The following is a 26,506-nucleotide window of genomic DNA, read 5'->3' on the forward strand; positions in this document are numbered from 1 at the left end:
AAACTCCTAAATGTACAGAACTACCCTACCTCCTTCCTCTCCTGTCCATTCTGGAGAGCTTGGAGCCATCCATTGCAGTATTAAGGAAACTTCCCTGTCCGACCATCCAGGAGCCACTCTGGTACTCACCCTCACACCACCTGAGCTGGAACTGAAGCCCCTTCACAGCTACACCCCCCACACTCACACAGTCCGACCAGGTTTCCTTACTGGCTCAACCCCAGGTTTCCCATAGCAGGCTCTCAGGCATCCAGATCCTTCTAATAGTTTAATCTTGGTGCAATAAATAAATAAAAAAATAACATCTGGGTGCCTCTGAGGAGGGACCCCAAACAAAGGAACCTCTGGGCTTTTATACCCTCACGGTCTAAGTACAGGAAAGTCTGGGGGTCCTCGGCTCCTGCTGTGTCTCTCAGTGTCCAGTCCTCTGGCTTTGCCACAGGTCCCGGTGTCCTTTGTTATACAAAGGGTTGGCAGTTCATGGCCTCTTGCCTCAGGCTCAGGCTCTGGCTCCTGCCCCTCAGAACTCAACCTGCAGCTCACACTGCAGCTGCAAACTGAGCTACCTGCACTAAATATATTCCTTAACAACATCACTCCAGTCATGCGAGTCATCCCACCACATTTCTGTGATGGCATCTATGTCAGAGCTTTCCTGCTGCACAATGGCTTCCAGTTCCTCCTGTTTGTTACCCACACTGCTGCATTGGTGTAAATGCACTTGAGCTGGGCTATTGATTTCATCCCCAACACTGGCCTGCTGCCCCCAGGCTCATCTCTAGCAAGCCTGCTCTAATTCCCTTCCCCTTTCAAATCTAGTTTAAAGCTCTCTCAATCAGCCCTGCCAACTCACAGACTAGAATCCTTTTCCCCCTTTTAGACAGGCAAAACCCATGTCTCCAGCAGGCCTGATGCTGTATAAACCACCCCATGATCAAAAAAGCCAAAATTCCACCAATGGCACCAGTCTTTAAGCCACATGTTGATCAGGTGTGTTTTCCTGTTCCTTTCAGCATTCTTCCCTGCTACCGAAGGAATTGAAGAAAAATACCACCTGTGCTCCTGGACAAGTCCCTGGAGTCCCAAGGAAAAGCACTCTTGGCATTCAGTTGGATACAAGTCGCAATTTTATTCATAAAAAGAATACCTTAATGCACTCTGGTTTCTCTATGCAGTCTTCAGGGAAAAAAAGCTTGGTATGGGTCCTGAGGTTTTTTCTGAGAATAGAATGTTTCATTTTGCTCGATTCATTCTATTACTGAATTAAACTTAGATGTATTGGTATTGACAAGTGCTTCATGCTGATTGTATTGTATATGATAGTATAATCACTCCCCATGCATTTCACACTAGCTGGTTGATTAACACAATAGACTACCTGCAGCACTGATGGCAAGAGGGAATCATTGCCCTTCTGCACACTAAAATTCAAATGTGCATTAGGAGTGATAGTGTAAACCAGGGACAAAAATAGTGTGTAATTCCTTAAATTTCTCTTCCTCTCTTGCTGCCTACATCTGCTCCAAGGGTTAAAGGCACATTTGTATTCAGCTGAAAGAAAACAGGTATTTACATTTTGAGATTCTATTCTAAATGATCATTAACTACTTGCTCCATCTGTGTGTGTGAAGTAATGAAACACTCCTGCTCCCATCTTCCTGAATTTTCAGCATTCAGCACAATGAAAAAAGGAACTAACAAAGCACTTCTGACATTTTGCATTACCCTGTTGTTCTGTGTTATGCCTTTTTCAGTTTATTTTAAAAACAGCCACATCTTTGTGGACACTCTGCCATTTGACTAAAGGGTTTCATAGAAGAAGAGAAATTTGCTTGAAAGGTGTAGTTTACAGTATCATAGCCTGAGACTACAATCCCCTAAGAGAGCATTTAGGTATCTGTCACATGTCCATTAGATGCCTCTCTGTACTTATAATACCCTATAACCTAATCACCACAGCAAGGCATGGGCTATTAGTCCATAAAGCTAGGGGAAAGTATAAAGCACCTGCAAATGAATCTCACTGATTAACTTCCTTAATATCCACAGAACCATTCATTTGCTCATAAACAGTCAATTGAAGGTGAAAACACTGCTAATACTAGCACAAATAGTACAAAACCACTCTATGAATAACGACACTATTCTTCACAATTTTAAGTAGTTGTCAGCATTTACAGCTAGGCAGTGAACATAAAGTATGCTCCTGCTCAAAACAGAGACTAGATACTTTATCAGATATTTTAACTGGCAATACACAGTCTATTTTTAGAATAAAAGTTAATGTCACTACTAAGTATAAATACACTACTCTATATCTAAATCTATCATAGAGATGAATGAATTACTCAGTTAATTCTTTTAGGAAGATGCAAAACTGGACAAGTTTGAGAAGTTTGTCAAACAAAACAAGATATTCATTAAAAAAAGGGATGAAAGTACATCTCATTTTTTAAGAGTGGAGCAAGTGCAAACACTCCCTTGTATGGTGGAAAAGGTCAGGAGAAATGTATGATTGCCACAACTATGTTCACAGAAAGTAAATAATCCACTATAAATAACCAGAAGAACACATTGTGATTGTCTAGTCTGAATTCCTTCATACTCTAAGATTTCCTGAGCTCATTTTACCTTCAAGTCCACAAGTGATGGTCGAGTTTTTGCAAAAAACAGCATACTTAATGTCATACATGAAATCCCTATTTGTGCTTGGTCTTTGCATATTAAGTGCTTTAATTAATTAATTTTGAGTTAATTATTTTTAAATTGAATGTTACAATTAACCCATCAGCCCAGGTACAAAAATCCAGTTCCATTATCAGTGTTTTCAATTGTTTAAAGTAGTTTATTAAGAGAGTTGCACCCTTCCCAGTTAAAATTTTCCCAGTTAAAAATCACAAACTTGCCCCTTTTCAAACTTCAAACCACTTGTACACCATAAGAGTTACCTTTCCTGTGTTTACTGTATACTTTTACAAGTGTTTTGAGATGTGTTAGATGTATTTTAATACTTTTTTGTAGGTGGTTTTCACTTGCATTCTAATTCTAAGGCCAAAACCCCACCCAGTCTTAATAGCCAGCAGCTATTTTTAGCCACAAAGCCATTACTCTGCAGGCAAGTTCCATGGCAACCTGAATACCTGAATTTTAATGAAGGCATTGTATTCCCTTATCTCAACTGATACCACCCCCCCCCCTGACAACGATGAGCCATTGGTGGACGGAGATGATCCATCAAAGGGAAAGCACCAATCGCTTTGGACCGAAGGGGTGGGCTGTGGGCGGACTGGGGGCGGAGCAAAAACTATAAAAAGGATGAAGCTGAGAGGCGGGGCCTCTTTTCCCCTCTTGCTCTCTCCAGACTAGCTGTGGGAGAGGTCGGTGCTGGGCATTCAAAGCCTTACCCCTTTTAAGGGGCTTTTAGTAATTTTTAAAGTCAGCCCAGCACTGCAAGTTCTTTTTCTCTGCCTGAGGTCTAGTGCTGTCTCAGCCAGAAGATCTCAAATCTCTGCGCTCCTGGGACATACCATCTACTGAGCCATAGGATCCCAAATTTTTATATTTTTCTAATTTCTGTAATTTTTCAATTTTTCTGTTTTCAGTAAATTAATCTTTTTAAGAGTTGTCTCATTTCTCACACTTAAAAATTTAACATTTCCAGTGTGATAATTTTGCACTGCTGGTTAGCTGATCTACTGCCTGGCTACCATGACTTCAAAATTCTAAGCTTATTTCTAGTTTTCTAGATAAATTTGTCCAGCTCCAATTATAATATTCAGTTGCCTTTTGTTTGAATGGTAGAAGGGTCTTCATTATCAAGTTTTAGTGTATGTGGGTCTCTTAAATAATGATCATCTTCCTTTGTCTTGCATGACAGGCCCGAGCAGACCGAGATTCTTGCATTTCTCACTTTAGATTACTTTTCCAATTTTTCAGTTATTTTTCCAGTATCCATTCAAGACAGAAAACTGAAAAATTCCAGATTGCTGGAATGTAGAAATTAGTGAAGATTCAGTAATTCCTCTCCATCAATCTATTACTTCTCCTTAGCTGTGATATTTACTAGAAATGGCATCAACAAATTAAATAGCAGCTTAATGTTACTGAAGTATTAAAAAAAGAGGAAGTAAAAAAAAAAAGCTAAGTACCAGTTTGGGCTCACAGTAAAACTCTGACCTTAAAGTTGTAAGTCATGACTCTACAGTTAGGGCCACAATAAATTTTATACCAGCTCCAATGCAGAACAATTTTTAGAACATTTTAGGACATTTATAAATAAATCAGTTCAACAGGGAATAAAAACTCCAAGAATTGTTTTAATGTGGGTACTTGAAGAAATTTGGCTCCTACTGTAGAAGTACTTTCCATCCAACTGAATTAAATGGAAACCCAAGCTTTCTGCATGGCATTAAAAATAACTTCCTAAACCCCAACAACTCAATCTATGCTTATAGACTGTCTTGGGGTGACTTTATGATGTGTATCCCCTATCGCTGCTCTATGCCCAGACATGATTCCTGTGCCTTTCTGTGTCTTTAAAACTGGGTGAGAGAGAAAGAAAAAAAAAAGCTAGACGAACTTTTCAAAGCAGTTTGTGCTCCAAGGTCATTCTATCTCCTCTGTGTGCTTCTGCGGCAGCAAGAGCAGAGGAAGCACCCTTTCCTACTTTTCAGCCAGCTTTCGGCTCTGTTTCTCTGGAGAGGGACGGAGAGTTAAACTTTTTTTCCCCTGGGACTTTGGTTTCTTCTTCTTCTCTTCTGGACTGTTCAGAACACCAAAACATCAGCTGAGAAACCTTACACCTCAGCCCGGAGGGGCCCAAGCCGACCGAGTTCCAAAGAGGAGAAAGCCACACCCACAAAGGACTCTGGAAATTTACCAGGTTCTCTCCACAGCAAGAGAACTTATTTAGCATTTAGAACTTACTTAGCATTATAGAGAGAATTATTTAGCATTATTCTTTTCCCATTGTGCATTGTGTCTGTCAATTAAATAGGTTTTTTTCCTTTCACTTTTCTCCGAGGAATTTTTTCCCAAACCTGGTGGGGGAGGGGCAGCAGAAACCTGCCAGAGGACATTCATTTTGGACATTCCTCCGAATTTGTCTCAAACTGGGAAAGTTAATTACTTTCACCATTATTCCTCATAGCCAATAAATGCAGTTTAACTACAAGAAAGAATACTATCTTTAGAAACAGCTCCCACTTACTGTCATATTCCAACCTCATATACACTCAATTTCAAATGCCATTATGACATATACCAATAATCTTCTACTGTTTGTAATGAAGGAGGAAGGAAATGATCCTCAAAAAAAAAAAAAAGGACAGAACTCATCTTTACACAATGGCAGCCTGGCCTCATTTACCGGGGAAATGTATTTGGCAACAATTGAGACACTCTAGGGCCATGACAGCAATTTCCTCAAATTTTCATCCATAACTCAGGCCTTAGAGCAGCATAACTGTCTTGTGATGTAAACTTAGAAGTACTGTTAATTTAGTGCCTCCAACAGCATAAATCATTCAAATACACTGTCATATATTAACAGCTTATTCCATGAAAGAGATGTTACCTTAAGTACATGAACTGAAGGCAAATGTGTTTTGTAACTGTATGGCAACCACACCATGGCAGTTAAGACTAAGAAAGCCTACAAGGAGAAAAAGACCACCAATTAAGGAAAGATAGTTTACTGGATACGACACGGTTACAGACACAAGTATGTGCAAGAGATCACTCCACCCATAAGTCCCACAATGAAAGATCAATGGAAATGGTGCATCCCACCTCCTTTGAAACACAGGTATTCCTAGAGATTTCACTGTTGGCCCAGAGGGAAGCCAAAGCACAGGGATTGAATTAAAACCTTTGGACAAGCTGAGATACATGAAGCCACACCAAAGTGAAATAGAAATATAGATTTTTAACTTTTAGTAGAAATATATGCTAAGTGCCTTAAACATTAAAAAGCTGTAGCAGAGACCTTAAACACAGTTCTTGCTGCAGCAGTGTTACCTTTTCACAGAATTCTTTACTTTAGACAAAATATAGATAGAATTATACTGTTCACATTTTTTAGATAGAGTGTTCACATAAACAATAAGAACTGATAGAAACTGTATACGCAAATCTGTGTAATGCCTATGTAACACTTGTGTAAGGCTTACGATTGTTAGAATTAGACCAGGATAGGTTAAGAAAAAAAACCTAGAATCGTGTGTTAATCTTATTGGTCAATTAACAAATATAATCCACACTTCTGTAAGAAAAAATATAGTCTAGAAAATAGAGTATATATAGAGTATGGAGTATAGAGTATATAGAGCATATAGAGCATATAGAAGAAGAAGCTGTTTTGCCTGCTGTTGCTGTTGCTGCTTGCCTTTATCATGTAATCCCCTTCGAACTCTGCCTTCAAGAAAGCTATGAGACTATGAAATAAAGAACTTAGCAGAACAGCAGCCTCCTCTGCTCTCTTACCCTGGTCCGAGAAGGAAGGGTACCCCGTCAAAAGCTCAACATTTCACTTCAAGACCAGAAATGTAATATGTGCAATTGATTAATCTAAACTTTGAAATTTGAAGGTTTAGGGCTTTTGTACTCTCCTTAGCTTTAAAACAGAACATGATTCAATTACAACTGCAAATACCCAAAGACATCAAGTAAATATGGATATAAGCTTGGCACTCAAATTTCAAAATTAGAGCCTTGCTGTATCATTTTTGAAAGACCATAAAATATGGAGAAAAGTGACTTTTTCTACTGCGTAGTGGATTCTAAAATGGGATTGTATGAAGTATGCAGCTCCAGAAAAATTATATTAGAACACAAAACCTGTAATAAATGCTTAACTTTAGTGGTTCTTTTTCATGGCAGCCCTGAAGTAGTCACCAAAGCTGGCATTAGGAAGGAATTTCTCTAGGGGAATACTGGCAACAAACCTAGCTGCTTTTGTCCTTTTTTCCCTTTCCCTTAAGTACTAAGCAGAGATAATGTGTTTAAAACAGCTGACATGTCCCATTTGTGCAAGTTTGTCTCTCTAATTGCAAAGGGAAGGAATGCCTGAGAGAAATATAGATGGAGAATAGCTTCATTTACCTAAGGTTAAAAGAATCTAACTTGGTATTTTCTAGAGATGGATATAAACTTTTATCAGAAAAATTCAGAGTGGTTTCTGAATCAAAAAAGCATTATTTAACACTGTAGTGGGTTGAACCTGAGTTGATAGACAGTCTTTTAGACTGATGACGCTTCTCACAATTTAAACCACGCAGAAAGGCGGGAATTACCTTTCGTCCCAGCTCACCTGCCGGAAGGTGGGGGGGGGGCTCTGAGCCTCCAGGCTCTGCCAGGCCAGGCCAGGGCCCCTGCCTCCCCCCCCCCCCCCCCCCTTTCCCAACACCGTGGCACGGACCCTGGGTCACTGGGGGGGGGGGAACTGTCCCAGAGCCGCAGGCAGCTAAAACCAGCCATGGACTGCTCACAGCTAAACCCATCCAGCGCGGCTTCTGGGGACAGGCGGGTCCTTATCCTCTCCTCTCCATGCAGAGCCAGCAGAGCCAACGAGAGTCAGCATAGCCTCCTGTCTGCAGCCAGCACACTTCATGCCAAACTGAAGAAGACACCATGCAGCCAGCAGCACAGAGGGAGCGAGGCTTTCTCCACCGTAAAGCCTGAACAAGAACACTTTTCAACATGACGGCTTCAGAGTCAGAGAGAAAGTGAGTCAGGTAAGACGAAGCTGGAAATGGCGACAGGAGAAAAGAGGGTGGTGCCGCGTTTCTCACGCATAGCTTAAAAAAACGTTTTGCATGCCGTGGTAAGAAACTGTAATATCACAATCTGTTTGTCTCTTTAATCCATTTGAAGTACATGGGGGGATGGAGAATTCACGTGTGGCCTGTGAAGATTGTGAAGAGTGCCTATGCCAGGCTATATAGAAGCAGTGAGAGGCTTTTAGAGACTTGTGGCAAAGAAAGCCTTTGTGTTCAGGCCAAAATAACTCATCCTTAAAAAGATTAATAACCCCATGTGATAGCCTATGTTTTGCAGTGTGAAGGAACTGTGAGATTATCATGGAAGACATGTTTTACACCACAGCAGATTGTTTCTTTCCAGGCGGGTCTGCTGTTGGTGGCAGTTTGAGAACCATGCGAAGCAGAAGAAAACCCTTTTTTCCTTAAGCATAAGAACGAGACTTTTCAAGAACTGCAATACTGACTAACATCTCATATTCTGTTACCCTTTGTGCGAGTTGGGTAAAAGGAGGAAAGTGCTGGAAAAGGGGAGGGGGTTTGCTTTAATTTCTTGTTTTTTCTCTTTACTTTTAATTCTATTAGTAATAAAACTCTTTCTTTGTACTGCAACTGTTTAAGGTTTGTGCCTGCTTTGCTTTCTCCTAATTCTTATCTCACAGAAGGAAAATAAGTAATGGATATTTTGAACCAAACCACTACAAACACTCAATCACTAGTTTGCTCATGGCAAAATGGTAATTAAATCTCTTTTAATTGGTCTATAATGATTCCTTGCCTAAACTCAACATTTAGAATTAAGTTTTAGGTGAGGAGCAAAGTGTTACTAATAGAAATTTAGGCATAATCCTTCAGGAAAAATATTGTGCTATTTCTCTACATGAATGACCTTGTAAAATTATATTTTAGCCATAAATTGTAACACAATGTATTGGTTTTTCACAGCCTGGTTTTTGGTAGCACAGGGGCCACAGAGGGGGCTCCTGTGAGGAGCTCCTGGAAGTTTCCACCATGTCCAACAGAGCCAATCTCTGATGGACATGCTGCTGGCCAAAACTGGGCCAGTGAGAGAGGTCGGTAATGCCTCTGTGATGACATATTTAAGAAGAAAATTAAAACAAAGTCACAGGGGTTTTGCTTGTAGTCAGAGAAGAGGACGAGGTGAGAACATGTGAGGGAAAACAACATGGTGACACCAAGGTCGGTAAAGAAGGAGGGGGAGGAGGTGCTCCAGGTGCCAGAGCCAAGATGCCTCTGCAGGCCATGGTGAAGACCATGGTGAAGCAGGTTGTCCCCCTGCAGTCCGTGGGTCCACGGGGGATGCAGAGATCCACCCTCAGCCCTTGGGGGAGGTGCCTGTGCCGGAGCAGGTGGATGCCTGGAGGAGGCTGTGAGCCAGTGGAAGACCCAGTGGAGAGAGAGGGCCCTTGCTTCCAGGCTGGAGCAGCCTGTCCTTGGAGGACTGCACCCTGTGAAAGAAAGACACACATTGCAGCAGTTTGGGGAGGACTGTGTGCCCATGGGGGGAATTCACATTGCAGCCGGTGTGGTAGGACTGCTGCTTGTGAGAGTGGACCCACATCGGAGAGGTTCGTGGAGAATTGTCTCCTGTGGGAGGGACCCCACGATCTCACAGGGGAAGGACTCCTCTCCCTGAGCAGAGAAAGAGAATCTTGGTGATGAACTGACCACGAACCCCCATGCCCTGTCTCCCTGTGCTGTCGGTGGGAAGGGCTGGGGGGAAAAGGTGTTTTAAGGGCTTATTTTACTTCTCATTATCCTCCTCTGATTCTGTTAGCAATAAATTCACTTTGTAACTTTAAGTTAAGCCTGTTTTGCCCTTGAAGTGTTTTTTTCTCATGGGTCCTTAACTCATGGAGCCTTCATTAACTTTTTTTTCTTTCTCACCTCTGCCCAGCTGTGGCAGGGGAGGGTGAGCAAGTGACTCTCGTGGGTGCCTGGCATTGGGCCAGTGTCAAACCATGACACACAAAAATATATCACTACCTCAGAAAATGTCAAAATATCAGAAAATGTGAACTCAAAGTAAATCATCAGGCTGTTCTAACAGTTAAAAAGCAGCCCACAGTAGGGTAAAGTACTAGTAAAAAACTACTAATAGAACTACTAAAGCAAAGATATATTATTCCACTCAGGAAATATCTTTGAGAACAAGCCATTTAGTATGCATTAAAAAAAAGATTGTAAAGACATCATCCAGAAAAGCTTTGTCTCATGAATGAGGCTCCTAGCAATATCATGAAAGGTTTCTACACTTAAAAACTTTAGATACAATTAAGTAATTGAGATAGACAGAAAGTTATGCATTAAAATGTGGAGAGTACCCAGCTGGAAGTACAGAATATCTTTTAAACTCTCCTCAAATTCATGACATACAAGAACCAACAGACATTAGGATCATCATGAGGAAAACCGAGAGCAAGTTTGCCAATTTTATCCACTACCCTGCCTTGCAAGAGCTCTCTGGATATATCCTCTTCCCCATGTATTGGGTCTGTCTGGGATGGAGTTAACTTCCCCCATAGCAGCTCTCCCAGCACTGTGCTCTGCATTGGGAGCCAAATAGGTGTTGAGAACACACCAGTGTTTTAGCTATTGCTGAGAAGTGCTGGCACAGCATCAGTGCTATCTCTCCAACATCCCCTCACCCCCAAAGGCCAATAGGCTGGGGGTGGGCAGGATCTTGGGAGAGGACATAGCAAGGACAGCTGACACAAATTAACCAGAGGGATATTCCATACCATATGACATCTGCTCAGATATAAAAGCTAAAAGAAAGGAGGAAGGGTGGGGTATTTGGTATTCTGATATTTGTCTTCCGGAGCAACCACTACACATACTGAAACCCTGCTTCTCGGGAAGTGGCTGGACATCACCTGATGATGATAAGTTGTTGCAGGATGCCCTGCACTGGAAAGTGGTCAAACAACTCGAACAATGCCCTATTTTGTAAGCTATCAATGGTGGGCTGAGAGGGGCATCATGTGCTGGTTTTTGGTGTTGAATTATGCTAAACCCCATCTGGCACACCAATCTCAAATCAACATCCTGATAGTGAGGCAAAGATTTGGCAGATAAGCTGCTAAACTGACCTGAAGGCATATGACTGGCAGTCAACCCCTTTACACTATAAAAGTCAAGTTTGTTCTTAAATATAAAAATGGAGGAAATCTACTAGAAATGTTTGTTTTGAAATATGCAAATAATGTGAAGTTTCTTCACCTCAAAGGCAAGCAAGAAGATAAAGATATTGAAAATGGTAGTTCAGAAAAAAAATCAGATCCTCTAATCTGTGCTGACAAGCTGTTTGGCTCCCTCACTCCACCAAGTAGTAGATACTTGGCTTAGATTCTTCTCCTTGATTGTTTTCATCAGGTTAAGTATCTCAGATTTAGTTTAACTGTTTCAGCTTTATTAAGCCATCACAAGAGCAGTCCAATTTGATAACAATAGCTGCTTCAATTATGGCTTGGTTTAGGGTTGACAAATATAATGATTCATTTGTGGCACATGAAAAGCAATTGAAGGTTGTTTTGCATTACAGCTTTAAAAATATTGGCACTTTTTCTCATTTAATTTGTCCATTAACTTTTGCTAAGATGACATTTAAATTGCAGTAAAAGGCAAATGGGGCTTTTAGTTTAAGTGTAATCCCTGTATTTAAATGATCTGTAATGGCTGTTCAAATGGGAACCCTATTGTTTCACAGTTGCCCTGATGGTAACATGTGACATTTGTATTCAGGTCTGTTGGGGTCTTCCCCCCCCTGCCATGTGGTCCTGGGAGACGGGCCCTGGGGGGGAGACACAGGGTTTCCCTAGCCCCTGGTCAACCTCGTTCCCCATTGGTTGTTTTGTGTTCTCCTGAGCGGGCAAGGACCCTCGGGTCCCGTGATTGCCTCAGTTCCTCGGCAGAGCTCTGGCCATGTGGCTGGAGAAATAAACATCTCTCTGAAACATCTATCAAGAATCAGTCTATATATATATTTCTTTTCCACGGGCCTCGTTGTCTGATACATGTGTTGCAGTATCCCCGCTGTAACACAGGTCCTGTATTATCCATGTAGCTAAAGGGCTTCTAATTTCATTTCACAACTAGAAGCTTGCAGAAAACACCAATTAACTTGCAAATGCCATTTGCCAACAAAACTCAACTTCTTCTCAAAGTCTGGCATCTGGCAGTGCTCAACATTTAATTCCAAAGCAGAAGCTTGCAGTCATCATGATCCCTGGGCTAGGCACAAAGTCAAATTTTCCCCTTTTATTAAGAAAATTTTTTCATTTTCATAGAGAACAATAAACTTTTACTTAATTTTTGATGGATGACTATGAATGAATTACTGCTGTAGTAAGATTGCAAGAACCATTTTTCCCCCTCTAGAGTACAAAGAAGGTTAACCGACTGACCCAATTTGACTTCTACTGAAGTCAACACAATTTACCATAAACTTCAGCAGAAACTCTGATCAAAGTCCAATGTGTCCTTCCAGTATTCTTGGCTAATGCCCAATGGCAGGCAGGAAGCATCAGTTAAGTTCTAATGAAAGACTCAAGTGACCCAGTCAAGGAGCAAAGCTGAAGTTATTTAAGTATGGTCAAAAACCTATGCCAAAATAGAACTGAGAGTGGCCACATGCCTAAATGTTGGTAGACATCATAGCAGTGCAAGCAAGACAGCCTTTATTAAGCAGAATCTATGTTTACATACTTTACATGTCCTAAAAATCTCTGTAACTACAATGCTACCTATCTGTGAAATAAATGAGATAATGTTTTGTTTTCTTTTTAAATAGATACATATATGCCACTCCCAATTACTCTGAACAGATAATACAAAAAATCGAATATGCAAAGGCCTGGTCCATTCCCTTTATTGATATTTCTCCAACATCTTAGAAGATGACAAGATGGGAAACCAACATTATTTTAGAACAGAGTGATACCATTGCCCCCTTAAACCAAATGTCTGAGTTCTTTGCCACTACTAGCATAGATCAAGAGTCGTCAAGGACATCCTGCTCTTCCTTCTGTAGTTTGCTATCGTAACTAACTCTGGTCTCCCTTAAAACTTCCTTCAACTTTTGCACATTCACATGCATGTTTCATCTTAATAATGTGTTTAACTAGAATGAAGCTCAAAGTGAAATCCTGGCAAAAACATGGCAGCAGTTTCTAATTTTCACACAAGGTAGGATTCAACTTGGAAAGATTCATCAAATTAACAGAAAATTTCAGGGAACTTGTTAAGCACCAGTGGAAGCAATGGACAGGTTAGCAACATAAACACAAGCTGGAGGTGGAAGAACCAAGTTAAGTTCTACCCTTAGCCTACTGCACACCTGAAGTGATTGAAATGTATTTGCAATTGAAACCGTGGTACATATTTTGATACTGTTAGAGGGGAAAGAGCAGTTCAGGACTGAAACAACAAGGTCTGCCTCAGATTGCAAATACAGCAGCTGAGATAGTGGTGAGGCTGAACTGCAGCTTTTTGGGAGTGGCAACTACAACACTGATTAAACAGAGGCAAACAGATTAATCTAAAGTATTGCTTATTTGATGCTTCAGACAGAGACATTCCACCTTCATATAGGTGCTGCCAAGAAAATGACAATATGGAACTGATGAAACAAGAAGAGGCGCCACTAAAAATTTAACAAAAGCTTTTATATTTATTGTCAGCATGCGGTAAGACTTCTACAGGTAACAGATGGACAACACATTTCTACCTCTCCGACCACCTACCAGCTCAACCCACATAAACAATGGCAATGAAGCATAAGAGGCTCTGGTTTTCATTATGGCGGGATACAATTTTGCTGTGTACATGTCCAATTTGGCAAAAAGCCTTATTCCCCAGAAAACCAAGGTATCCTAAAAATTACATACTAAAAGGATTGGTATGCTTGAAGGCAAAGTAATTATATCCACACTCTCTGACAGAGCTTTGCCTACTCTGACATTAAGGCTTTCCATCACAAAATTCTATTATATAAACCACAGACAGCTAGTGCTTTATTAGTCTAATGCTTCATTTTGAATGAACATAATTTATGCTAAACAGGTTATACCCAGTCTTAGCCCCACCAGACAACATGCAATCAATCATTGTCATCTTTAACCTTTAACAGGGGAAAACTTGGGTTTTGCTTTTGACTTTCCCTTTCTAAATGAAGCATGTTATTCTTGCTTGGATTTAATTTCATTTAGTGTGGTAAATGATAATATTTGTACAGTGTTTCTTTAAGTCAGTGAAGAATTGATGAGGCTGGTTGAGAAAAACATGAGCTGGGCCACTTGCTAATCTTGCACCTCACTTGAGCAAGGCCTAACAACTGAAGGATGTCTGGAGTGAAGCAGAGGCCTCACAGCCCGGTGCTGTTTCAGTGAGACGCAGAAGAGCACCCACATCTCTGTACTAGCCAATAGTTGCACTCCCTTCACTGCAAAAAAACGGCCTCATTGAAGAGATAAGGATGCGCACAAAGACCCTCTGATGAAGGTCAGACAGCCTTCACTGCTGCCTCAGCATGTGGAGGAGGACCAAAGTGTTTATTGTACCTCTTTTGCCAACTATAAATTCTGGCCAAATGTAACTGAGACCCTCATTAAGCCCCATTTGCATATTGTCTTTCATACCCCTTGGAATGCAAATGAGGACCAGCATGAGACATGTAATACATGTATGGTTGACATCACCAAACACCACCTATAACATGCGATTTTTCTATCCTATTGGGATGGGCCAAAAATTTATAGTATGCAACCAGACCTATAGTACTGGACTGGTAAAATGCATTATTTGTGCATCTGTGCTCATGCAAGTTCCTATTGAATTCAACCAGACTTATAGTGCCAAATTGGTTCTAATCAGAAATTAAGCCCAGCTGCACCCAGCCCCTCTGATCTCTGAGGACCAGCTGGAATGTGAGGGGCTTTATTTACTGCTAAATTCCTATACTCTTAATGCAACACCATCTGATAATGAATTTCATGAACTAGTGTTGCCTTGAACAAACAAGTTTCTTTTTAACAGCTTCAAAGTTTGTTATCTCCAGTCTGTTGAATATTGTCTCATTTGTCTCTATTATTAGGAACAGGTAGCTATACTGATGTTACCTACATCTGCAAAATGACTCACAGAATAGGAAGTGGGAAAACAAAGAGAAGAGGGCTTCTCTTGAATTTTTCTCTATCTCCCCTCTCCTTCATAAAATTCTTAGAATACTCTTAGAAAACCAGTTCCAGCATGTATTTATATTTAAACTCTAAATGGAGTCCTGCAACATGTATCTATTTTAGAACAGTATTAGACTGCTTTATAGAAGTGTGAGAGACCGAAATGTTATGGTTAATGGCTTAAACATTGTTATGGAGGACTTTTTGCCCATTATGGCAAAACTGTATAAAGAAGCTGTGACCACCGAAGCCTACCCCTCCCTGAATATGCCTCCTGACTGGAACTTTGGACTGAGTTAAGCCCTGCCTAAGGGTACTTGAGATGAGATAAGATAAAGGTGACACTATTGTCCAATTATTTCAGGTCTAGGGAGAAGTAAACAAGGCTGAGGGAGAAGAATGTATCCACAAGAAAGCCAAACCCAGACGCTGTCCTGAAATCAGTTCTGGCTGGGACTGGGGGGCAGGGAAGGGTGCACAGCCCACAGACTCATCTGCTGAGGCCAGGTTTGCACACACTCTCCCCCCAACCAAGGGGGGAGGAGGAGAGTTTCTGGGTGTGTGGTGTAACCTCTGGTCAGAGGCAGTTAACATCCATCCTCCCTTACACAAACTGGCTCAGTTGTAAAACACCCCCACCTTGGGAAGGCCACATACGCACTGGACATTCAGTTGAGAGGCAGCTGAGGAGATGTGATAAACCATCAAAGACCTCAGAAGCACCCCCCCCAGACTCATTCCTGAGGCCTTCCACCAGAGGACTGCATGGAATGCAAAGTGATGCAACAGATCCAGAGTCTGTTGCAAGAGACAGTGTCAAACTTGCCTCCCCACCAGGGGAGGTACCTGGGCATTCCCACCTAGCCCAAACCTATATTAATCCATTGAACTCTATGTTTTGCTGGACCCTCACCACTGAGAAGACCAGAAGAAGAGGATCAACGTGACTCCATCAGGATCCATGGAGTGGTGAGGTTTTCTACTTAATCTGTCTCTGTCACTCTCTTTCCCTACCACCACCTCTTTTTCTATTTCTTTCTCTCTCTCTCTCCCTCACATTTACTGTTAAATAAAATCCATACTATTGACTTTGGCATATGGTCTCATTTGCACCTTAATTCAGGCAGAGGCCTCTCTCTAATAATTTTAATAACCATGTTGTAACAACAAGACAAGCACAGACTGACCAGAGACATCTGAGATGAGAAACACTGCCCCGGGAGTTTTGCAGATCTAGTGAAGACTAGAAGCAATAAGACTGGTTATAGGAGGAAAGGTAGTTCAAAGAAATAAAACTGAATTAGAAAAGCCAAAGGAGCAGCTTCAAAGAAGCTGCCTAGACCTGCTTAGCAAGTGTCAGACAGCCCAGAAGCGAACAGACCTATATTATTGGATTGGTAAATCCCACTATTTGTGCATCTGTGCTTGTGAAAGTTCTTCTTATCGAACTCGATCAGACTTATAGTGCCAAATCGGTTATAATCAGGAATTAAGCCCAGGTGCACCCAACCCCTCTGATCTCTGAGGACCAGCTAGAACACAAGGGGGGTTATTTTCTGCCAAATTTTTGTACCCTTAATGCAACAGAAAATTGGCGTAGTTGGCAGGATTGACATGAATAAACTGCTACAGAAATATAAGTGTACACCCTCACAAGCTAGGAAAGACTGGATTAAAAGTTTTGCAAAGTTATAATAATAATGCATATTGAGCAGTGTCTAACAACAGAAACTAAAAGCTGGGAAAGGGAATTATCTGTGCTGTATTGTCTATCCTATGCACAAGAAGAGGCTAAAGAATCCTTGCCATCCAAAAAATTCCAAGTGTGGTACATTCAGTGATTCAACTTGAAAACAATCTGCTAAAAGCATTCTTGGCCTTTGAAAAAGGAATTGGAGAAAAAAAAAGGAAATTTGCATAGACTCCCTTTTGGTGGAAACAGGAAACTTGAAAAATGAATTGGCTGCAGTAGAAAAACAAGAAAAATATCTGCAAGAAAAAAATAGAACTGCTAATGAGCCGATCACCCTCTCCAAGATGGAATATGTATGGTGAGTCTCTCTGACCAGAGGGGATTGGATTTTATCCAGTGAGGAAGAAGCGGGGGACTATTGGGGTCCTGGTGTGTTTTTAACCACCACTCCCAGAGATCATGATTATTCTTTAACTGCACAGGTGGTATATTGGGCAGGAGGAATAGATCTGCAGGATAGGGGAGATCCACTGGTTATTAAAACTGCTCGATTCTCTGATCTCGCAGCTTCTGTGCAGAGAGCAGTTTGTATACAGAGTATGTATGAGAGGGACAGGCTTAGAAGATCTCCTATGTTAGCCCCTATCGATTCAGCCAGATTAACCCATCTTATTCGCAGTCTTCCGAACAGTCTCAAGACTTGTAGCAAACTTTCAGGATGAAATGCAGCAGGTTCGTGTCCAAAATGCTGCAGTTCCTGGGCATCTGGGGGGCTGGGGCAGATGATGCGTTTAGCTACCTGGAGTGAATTTGTGCAGGAAATAGTGAATTATGGATGCTGGACAGGATGGGTCAGATAACTGTTGTTAAAGCTCCTGAGCCTGCTTGGTGGGTATTAGCAGTACAGTGGCTCCAAGGCAAATACCCTGAACCTTCTATTGATATTCAGGTAATGTTGGGGTCTCCTCCCTCTGCCATGTAGCCCTGGGAGAGGGGCCCTGAGGGGAGACACAGGGTTTCCCTGCCCCTGGTCAGCCTCATTCCCCATTGGTTGGTTTGTGTTTCACTGCGCGGGCAAGGACCCTGAGTCCAGACTGTGAGAGTTCCTCGGCAGAGCTCCAGCCATGTGGCTGGAGAAATAAACATCTCTGAAACATCTATCAAGAATCTGTCCACATATATATTTCTTTTCCACGGGACTCCTGGTTTGATATATGCGTGTTACAGTAATCCCCATTGTAACAAATGGTGGAGAATTGCCAGCAAGACACCGATCCCTAAGGACAGGAAATTCGTGAGTAAAAACCACTCGATCTCTCTCTTCTCACCTTGGTTTGGATATTCTCTCTGGACTATGGAAAAATCGTGGGAAATGGGGCTCTCTGAGCCACAGAAAAAAATGTATCTAGAAGTTAAAGGAATCCTTGAACAACAAAACAAGAAAGTATTGGAACTGGGAGATCTAGAACATTTTTTTAACTGGCTTTTCAAAAATTTCTTCTATATTTCTCGAGACTTACTTTTTGATATTGAACCTCCTGGAACTAGTCAAGAGTGTTTTTGGCATGAGATCTGGGATGAGATAAGGGATCAAATGAAACATGCATTAGTGATTGAACCCTTGCGTGGATCCCTCGTGGTCAGTGAAGCTATTCAGGGGCATTTATACGGTCCCATTACCCCTAAAGCAAAGGATGGCCATAGTCCCGCGGCCGAGGCTGCGCAGCCACCATCCCAGGAGTGCGTGACTGCAGCCGTGCCGGCGGAGGCGCCTGCGCTGGATGCGTCCGGCCCCCTTGGGAGCGCACACCTTATCACGGACCCCATCCCTGTCTCGGGGTCCCTGGCCACGCGACCGCGAGTGAGGGAGCGATGCCGCAGGCGCCGCGGGTGTCGTGGGCCACAAGCGGCCAGGAACTGGGGCTCGGCATGGAAGCCCGCTCTGAGCATACGGCTCGGAGAGCCCTGTGGAGGGAGAAGCAGCGGTTTCCACAGCGACACGAGAAGCCGCGCAGCGCAGCGCCAAGCCAAAACGAGGCTGCTCTCAAAGCAGCATGGAGTTTGCGGAGCAGAACCACTCACAGGGCGCGGGGCCAGCGGCGATGGCAACGCGGGGCCACGCAGAGCCCAGACATGTGCCGGAGCAGTGCTGCTTGGAGGGCGCAGAGCAGCCGCAACGCGGGGACCCAGCCGAGACGTCGGAGTCAGCGAGGCGGCGACCACGCGGGACCAGCAGCCACGACAAACACGCAAGCATGTGATAGAAGTTGTAGCCACGAAAGTCACAGGAACTGTGAAATGGTACAGTGTAAAAAACAACTATGGATTTATAACACGAGATGATACAGGGGAAGATTTATTCATCCATAGAACTGCTATTAAAAGAAATAACCCTAAAAATTACCTGCAAAGTGTAGGAGATGGGGAAGTTGTACAATTTTATATAGTACAAGGAAAGAAGGGTTTACAAGCAGTGAATGTTACTGGGCCTGAAGGTATTCCCGTCAAAGGCAGCCATTATGCACAAAATTATAAACAATATCCATCCCAGCAACTTCCCTACCCACAGCCTACTTCCCCTTTTACCCTATACCCAATATGAACCCTTTCCTAAATTTACCCTATCCCCAGTTTATTCCTAATCCGTTTTTCACCCCATGGCTTCCCTATACAATTCCCTTTCCCTACAACTACTCTCCGATGCCGAGGGGGGAATGAAAAGGGGGAGGGAAGAAATTAAACCCTCTCCTGCCTCAGTTTCCCCACAAAGCATGCCCAGAGAGTCCTGTCTCCCTTCTGTCAGCCTTAAGATGTTCCAGAGAATCTGTTTGGACATTTAAAGACTCAGGAGGGTGGCTTGTTTTGTTTTGAAACTGTTCTTGTTATGTTTATCCAGTTGTTTTCATTCTCCTTTTATTAAAATAAAACAGGTGAAATGTTGGGGTCTCCTCCCCCTGCCATATAGCCCTGGGAGAGGGGCCCTGAGGGGAGACACGAGGTTTCCATGCCCCTGGTCAGCCTCGTTCCCCATTGGTTGGTTTGTGTTTCACTGCGCAGGCAAGGACCCTGAGTCCAGACTGTGAGAGTTCCTCGGCAGAGCTCCGGCCATGCGGCTGGAGAAATAAACATCTCTGAAACATCTAGCAAGAATCTGTCCACATATATATTTCTTTTCCATGGGACTCCTGGTTTGATATATGCGTGTTACAGTAATCCCCACTGTAAAAAAGTAAGACCATGAAAAGTTATGGTTGAATTTATAATTGACACAGGGGCCCAAATGTCAGTGATTACAAAGGAAACAGCAAATATTTTGGAAAATATATCCAGTGACCGTGAAAATTTTACCAGAATTGATGGTATAATAAAGGAATGTCCAACAGCAAAATTTTCCATCTGGCTCCTGGGAGAAAAACAATTTACTAAGGTTGAAGTGCTTGTGGGGGCTGCCCAACTAAAACTTTTAGGATTTGATTTACTTTATGGGCAAACCTGGAAACTCCCAGATGGAACTCTGTGGAGCTTTGTAGTGGAAGGCACTGGGTTGCTGGGGATACAAATAGAATCTGAAAGAATGTGGGATGATTCAGGCTTGAAAATTTTATCAATTCATTAGAGACATCAATACCATTACTGCCTTCTAAAATTACTAATGTAAAACAGTACCCCCTGCCAACAGCAGTACTTATGGGGATTGATGAGGTGGTGACAGATTTGGAAAAAAAGAGGCATCATTAAAAGGACTAATTTGCTTTATAATTCACTGGTGTGGCCAGTAAATAAACTGACCTGGCACTGGCATTTCACAGTATATTGACAGTTAACTGCTAATACCGCACCTCTAACTGCTGCAGTTCCAAACATTGCCTAGATAGTGACACTGATACTGGGTTCTGCTCATGCTTAGATGGCTGCCCTTGATGTCAAGGACATATTTTTCATTATTCCCCTCCTTGAACAGGATAAAGCACAGTTTACATGGAGGGGGATCCAATACACTTTCACAAGGATATAAACTATTCTCTCACTATTTCTCACAATGCCTTGGCTAACGTCTTAGTAGAGATTCTTATTCCACCTGACATTACATTATATCAATATATTGACAACAGCCTGATAGGAGGAGATGATCAAGAAAGTGTAAGAGACACAATGAAAAACATTTGTGAAACACTAATTGAATTGGGATTGGAAATTCTGGAATCAAAATGCCAAGGGCTGGCACAAGAAGTTAAATTCTTAGGAGTCTGGTGGATTAAAGGAGCAACTTCTGTTCCTATGGACACCCTGAAAAAAAATGGAGCACAGGCAGAATTCATCTTTTGTAAAGAAGTTACAGGAAGTTCTGGGAACTTTAGGCTACTGGCATAAACATATTCCTGGATTTTCTATTATTGCCCATCCCTTATACAATCTGCTCAGAAAAGGAAAATCGTGGGAATGGATGGAACAGCACACAAATGTATTAGAATTGTTAATAAGAGAACTGAGGCTGTTCCAACACCTTGGCCTTATACACCTGACTGATCCAATCCATGTAGAATGGGGGTTCAGTGAGCATGGCTCTCATTGTAACCTTTGACAAAAGGGTCCACAAGGGCCAGAAAGACCACTGGAGTTTAGCTCCCACTCTTTCAATGATACTGAAATGAGATACTCAGATCTTGATAAGGCTTGCAAGCCTTCTAGTGTGAGTGATAATGGGTGGATTATACCCTCAATTTGACCTAACCTTGCCAGTTAACAAGATCAAGCATCTGTCCACTTTTTGTCTTAACAGGATGAACTGCATGTGGAATGAAGCACTGTCATATAGCTAGAGTGCCTGCAAGGACTAGTGGTGGTTTTGGTGATAATTTGGAAAATGAAATTCTAATAATAATGCAGGTAAAATGCTGTTTATTATTCTTACTGTCACTAGACAGAAGTTCAGGGATTGCTTGAAATCTTACATTGCAGTTAATCCAAGTTTTTGGACATACACATATTGTTAGTCGAATCACCGCATGTTTACCTTTCTTCCATCTGCCAGCTCACCAGTAACTTAGGGAATTTCACTATGGGTGTGACTAAAACTTGGGAGGTTATGTGGAAAAATCATACAAATCTGACTTGGCAAACTGAGGAAGGAAAATGTGTTTTAAAGTGGACCAACAATAATACAACTATATGGAACTATATGGAACTGTAACATCATCATTGAAATTCAAGACTAATAGTGACTCAGTTGAGACAATTTATTGTCTTCCTGAGGATACATGTACTGATACACCATGGGGAATGCATATTCCAAGGGGGTGGGGAGGGCCACAATATGGTGACTGGCATTCTATGCAACTACCAACTGGTAGATTGGGAAAGGACAATTGGATTACCAGATGGCCCCATACAGGTTGATGTTCTGGACACAAATTTTAATGTTTCTTGCTCAAACAGCCCAAAATATCATAATTGGAATTGTACTGGAGTTTATAATTGCAACTCCAATGAAACTGAAATTCAGAGATTGAGCCCATTATCTTGAGCTCTCAGATTAGGTTGTACTTGTCGAAACTATATCACCTCACTTAATGACACGATCTCATTTGACTAACAATGATACTGAGTCTGACATAATTTGTTCAGAACTAAGTATAACCTCTATGGGGCACACTGTGTGGGTTAGCAGTGATGGAACACAGTCTACTGACTTACTAATAGAAGGCAACACATGCTGGGACTATCAACACTTTGCTCCCTTTGAAGGAAGCAACCTCTTTCACTGGTGTTGGGGGTCTCCTCCCCCCGCCGTGTAGCCCTGGGAGAGGGGCCCTGAGGGGACAGACACGGAGTTTCCCTGCCCCTGCTCAGCCTTGTTCCCCATTGGTTGGTTTGTGTTCCCCTGCGCGGGCAAAAAGGACCCTTGGTCCCATGACTGTAACAGTTCCTCGGCAGAGCCCCAGCCATGCGGCTGGAGAAATAAACATCTCTCTGAAACAGCTATCAAGAATCTGTCCGTCCATATATATTTCCTTTCCACGGGACTCGTGGTTTGATATATGCATGTTGCAGTATCCCCACTGCAACACACTGGCTCTGTGGGAACAAATCAAAAGGGAATCAGAAAACCAATGGCAACACCTGATAGCTGGAACCGTGGTGGGATGGGTACTGGAGTCCATTTTCACACCCCAGTTGACAGCATTCCAGAATTGAGTGATGTTATATAATTGTACTGGACAAATATAAACATTGACTAATGCAACTCATGGGGCACTGAAGGAATTAAATTGACTAGGAACTGTAGTGGTTCTAATCAGAAAGTAAGCCCAGCTGCACCCAGTCCCTCTGATCTCTGAAGACCAGCTGGAACACAAGGGGCTTATTTTCTGCTAAATTCCTATACCCTTAATGCAACATTTAGCTTGATTTTGGACCTTTAATATGTACCAAGAGCATTATGGGTTTGGCTTTGTTCTCTGCAGTGTTTACATATTGTCCCAAGGGGTGTCTTTAGTAAGTTTTGAGTTGTTTGGGGACTTTTTTTTGTTGGGTTTTGTTTCTTTGTTTTGAGTTTTTTGTTTGGTTTTGTAATTTGCTTTTATATGTATATATATTTATTTTAATATTCCATGCCACATAAGTCAGGAATAGCAATATTGACCAAAACACATCTCAAGACAGATTCCTGTAAGTCTAGAGTTGAAGTGTCTTTCCAGATTGAATGACAGCACAAGATCCATGAATCACAAGGCAATTCCATTTAGGATGCACCTTTTCAATTTGCTTTGCGAAAGCCTCCAAGACAGCATTCAAAACTTTACTACACCTAAGATATACACATTAATTCCTTCACTCATACACTCAGTGAATTATCTTTTAGGGAAACAGATTTACTACTGTATTGAAAATAATCGCTTTTATCTTCTATATGCTTACATAGCAACTCTTTAGTGGTTTGTTCCAGTACCTTACATCTAAAAAACAATGCTGGTGGTTACTTAATATTATTCTTTCCACTCACCTACCCACCTTTAAAATATTGGTGACATTTACCTTCAAGTTGTTTTTAACATCCCTTTCCTAACCATGAATTCCTATAGATTTTGAGAACTTCTGAAGCAGCAGTTCAAAACTGTCTCAGTGGGTTTCTTGAACACTTTAAAGCAAGTGTCTTCAGACTTTAACTGCTTAAATAATTTCTTTCCCATTTCAGCATGTGTTCTTCTCTCCATAGTACATATTATATTGGGTCACAACTGACCTTTCCTGTAAAGCAGTGTTAATTGTTATAGCCCTCTGTTACTTGATCTCCTTTCCTACTCAGTAAGAGACTTCTGCTTTCCTTTGTTGCTATCTTCTCATACTCTTTATGAATCTTTTCTTTTTGCCTTCTATATCTCTCTAGTTGTTAATCGATTTCTTCCTTAAGCTTTCCAGTTTAGCTCTAGTGGCTCCTATATTTACCCTCAGTTGTGTAACTACATTTCCACTTTTTGTTTTATTCTTTTTATAGTTCCCCAGGTACTTACAACCTATTACAATAATACTTGTTTCATAGTATGCTTTCTCTCATTCAACTGTAATTGTCTCATATAGTAGATCAGAAATTCAATTTCATCCAACCTTAACAAGCAAACCTGAAGAAAATTCTAACTTGCTTTACCTGGTACCGCAATAAGTTTACACCCCAAATATGTAATTGTTTCTTCATTATACACATGAACACCTAAATGATTTTGAAGTCTATGCATTTACCCAGTTCATCCCAGAGTTGCCTATACTTGTCAGTCATTGCAGTTCCTTGTTGTGTCCAAAGTGACAGACGAGGGTCAGCCATGAACTGTTCTGTTATCAACGTCAACATGCGAGCTCCATTTGAATCTCTCATCTTTAGCATCTCTCGCACCTAGGAAATGATTCTTTTAATATAAACTTGAAAAAAACCCAAAACAAACCACAGTACAGACAATATGCTGTAGTGTTAAACATTCCATCTCTGTTAAATAAAAAATTTAATTTATATATCTGACGTGAAATTTTTAAATAGAAAAAAAAAAAGTCTGCCTTCCCAATTTTAACAATTTTTAGTTTAAGTATCCCATTGCAATTCTGCTAACACACTTCTTCCACAAGTAATCCACAGGTGTATTATGCAAGCTGCTGCAAGACCATAATTTCTACAGGTCTCTCCAACATTTTGAGGGTAGGAAGGAAGAGAACAGCAAAGCTGCAGACAGCTGAAATGCTGCTTCATATCCTTAAACTAATCTCAAGACACACCAGATTGCATCCCACTGCATTATTAACTTGCTATCATGTTCCCAGGGCTTTGTCTTGTTATAGAACAACAGGATTTTGCGTAAGACCTGAACAAGAACAGACTGGATGGGGGAGTGGGGGGAGAGAAAAGAGGGACGTTTGAATATTCAACATACCTTTGCAAAAAGCAAATTGAGCTGCTTCCCTGATCCATGGTATCCACCCTGGGAGAGAAAGAGTTTAACCTGTTCTTGGACCTGTTCCTCATCCAAATGCCAGCAGTTTTCATCATCTATGCTAGCGCCTGCTGTTGGGTCAGGAGCACCTACAAACAGCAAGAAGATAAATCATTATGTTCTATATAAAGAAAAGAGGTTTGTGGGTCCAGGGCAAATGAGTACTGCAAAGGGTTTTGGATTTGTGTATTGTCCCATTTTGGATGTCTTGACTTTAAAGGCTCTTTAAAATAGACCTAAATTTCTCCTAAGTAGTCTTAAGCACTTAGAAATGACAGCCTATGAAAAGGTATTTAAACAAACAGTATTTTATAACAAAGCATTAAAATCAAGACAAGTTTTTTTCTCCTGCCTCAACAGTTATTCTAGAATGTTTTTACAAACAAAATTACACAATAATTTCAACAACTGCAATGTTAAAACCACTCTCCCCAGAACACCTGTGTGATTTCTGTACCTTCAGCAATCTTGCTCAGGTTTGTTACTGCTAATGAGCATTGCTATTGATGAACATGAGGAAAATCATCACTTCAGTGCCTTTGAGCTGTGATGGCTCTGCAAAGCTAAATAAAGAATAAAGAATAAAAAAATAATCCCCAAGAAAATCCAAAGTCTTTAAGCACTAAAGGCATTAGCATAAATAAGTTACAGCTGTGTAAGATTGTGGTGCTTCTGAAGAAGCATTTTTACAATAGGCAATGTCATCACCACACAGTCAATTCAAAGCAACTCTACCTGAATTAGCTTAGTGCCAACTGAAGTGACTGGATTTACATCAGGCAGTGGTTTGGCCACAGGTTGCTCTAACTAAAATTTTGTAGTTGAGATCAGTGATTTTCCCCTTGTGGCCTTTTCTAAAGTCTGACAAAAATAAAACAAGTTCTTGCAGTATCTAACAATCTACATATTTCTGAAGAAATCTGCACCTTCACTGGATATTTTTAACAGTTATTCTAACTGAAAAGGTTGAAAAGCACTGTTGGGGTTTTAGTTTAGTCCTAGTTTTTTTTCTGATAAAGGAATTTTCCCCCCCTATACATGTTGCTAAGGGAACAAATCGCTGATCGCTGAGTGCTTAAGGAAAGACAAAGGACCTGGCTGCTCTTTTTGTTTCACCTGGGGGTGTGGGCAGTTGGGTCTCGGCGTTAGGAGAGAGAGGAGCTGCTGGTTCTTTTTTTTCGGCCGTTTTTCTTTCTGCTAGAAACAACACCGGGATCCCAAAGCCGTCTTCCCTGCCCCGCTGGAGGCCGGGCTGTGGCCGCCCTGCCCTGCCGTTGCTTTGAGCCTTCGCTACGTTGTAGCCGTGCTCGCCCTACCTGCCCAGACCTCCGGGAGGTTCCCCGCTTTGATACATCGCGTCTGCCACCCGGGATTTCTGCT

At 41.7% G+C, this 26,506-nt stretch overlaps 1 protein-coding gene across 1 annotated transcript in view; it reads right to left on the minus strand.

Annotated features, from left to right (window-relative positions):
- Positions 1–26,506, minus strand: part of LOC309584608 (zinc finger SWIM domain-containing protein 6-like) — a 427,911-nt gene that overhangs the window by 116,226 nt on the left and 285,179 nt on the right. Inside the window, exons 3-4 of the mRNA XM_082300715.1 lie at positions 25,067–25,215; positions 24,387–24,537 (exon numbers count right to left, since the gene is read on the minus strand). Of these exons, the coding sequence (XP_082156841.1) occupies positions 24,387–24,537; positions 25,067–25,215 (300 nt within the window). The remainder of the gene's footprint in view (positions 1–24,386; positions 24,538–25,066; positions 25,216–26,506) is intronic.

The sequence above is a fragment of the Coloeus monedula genome (assembly GCF_965178545.1).
Source record: "Coloeus monedula genome assembly, chromosome: W".
Taxonomy (NCBI): Eukaryota; Metazoa; Chordata; class Aves; order Passeriformes; family Corvidae; genus Coloeus; species Coloeus monedula.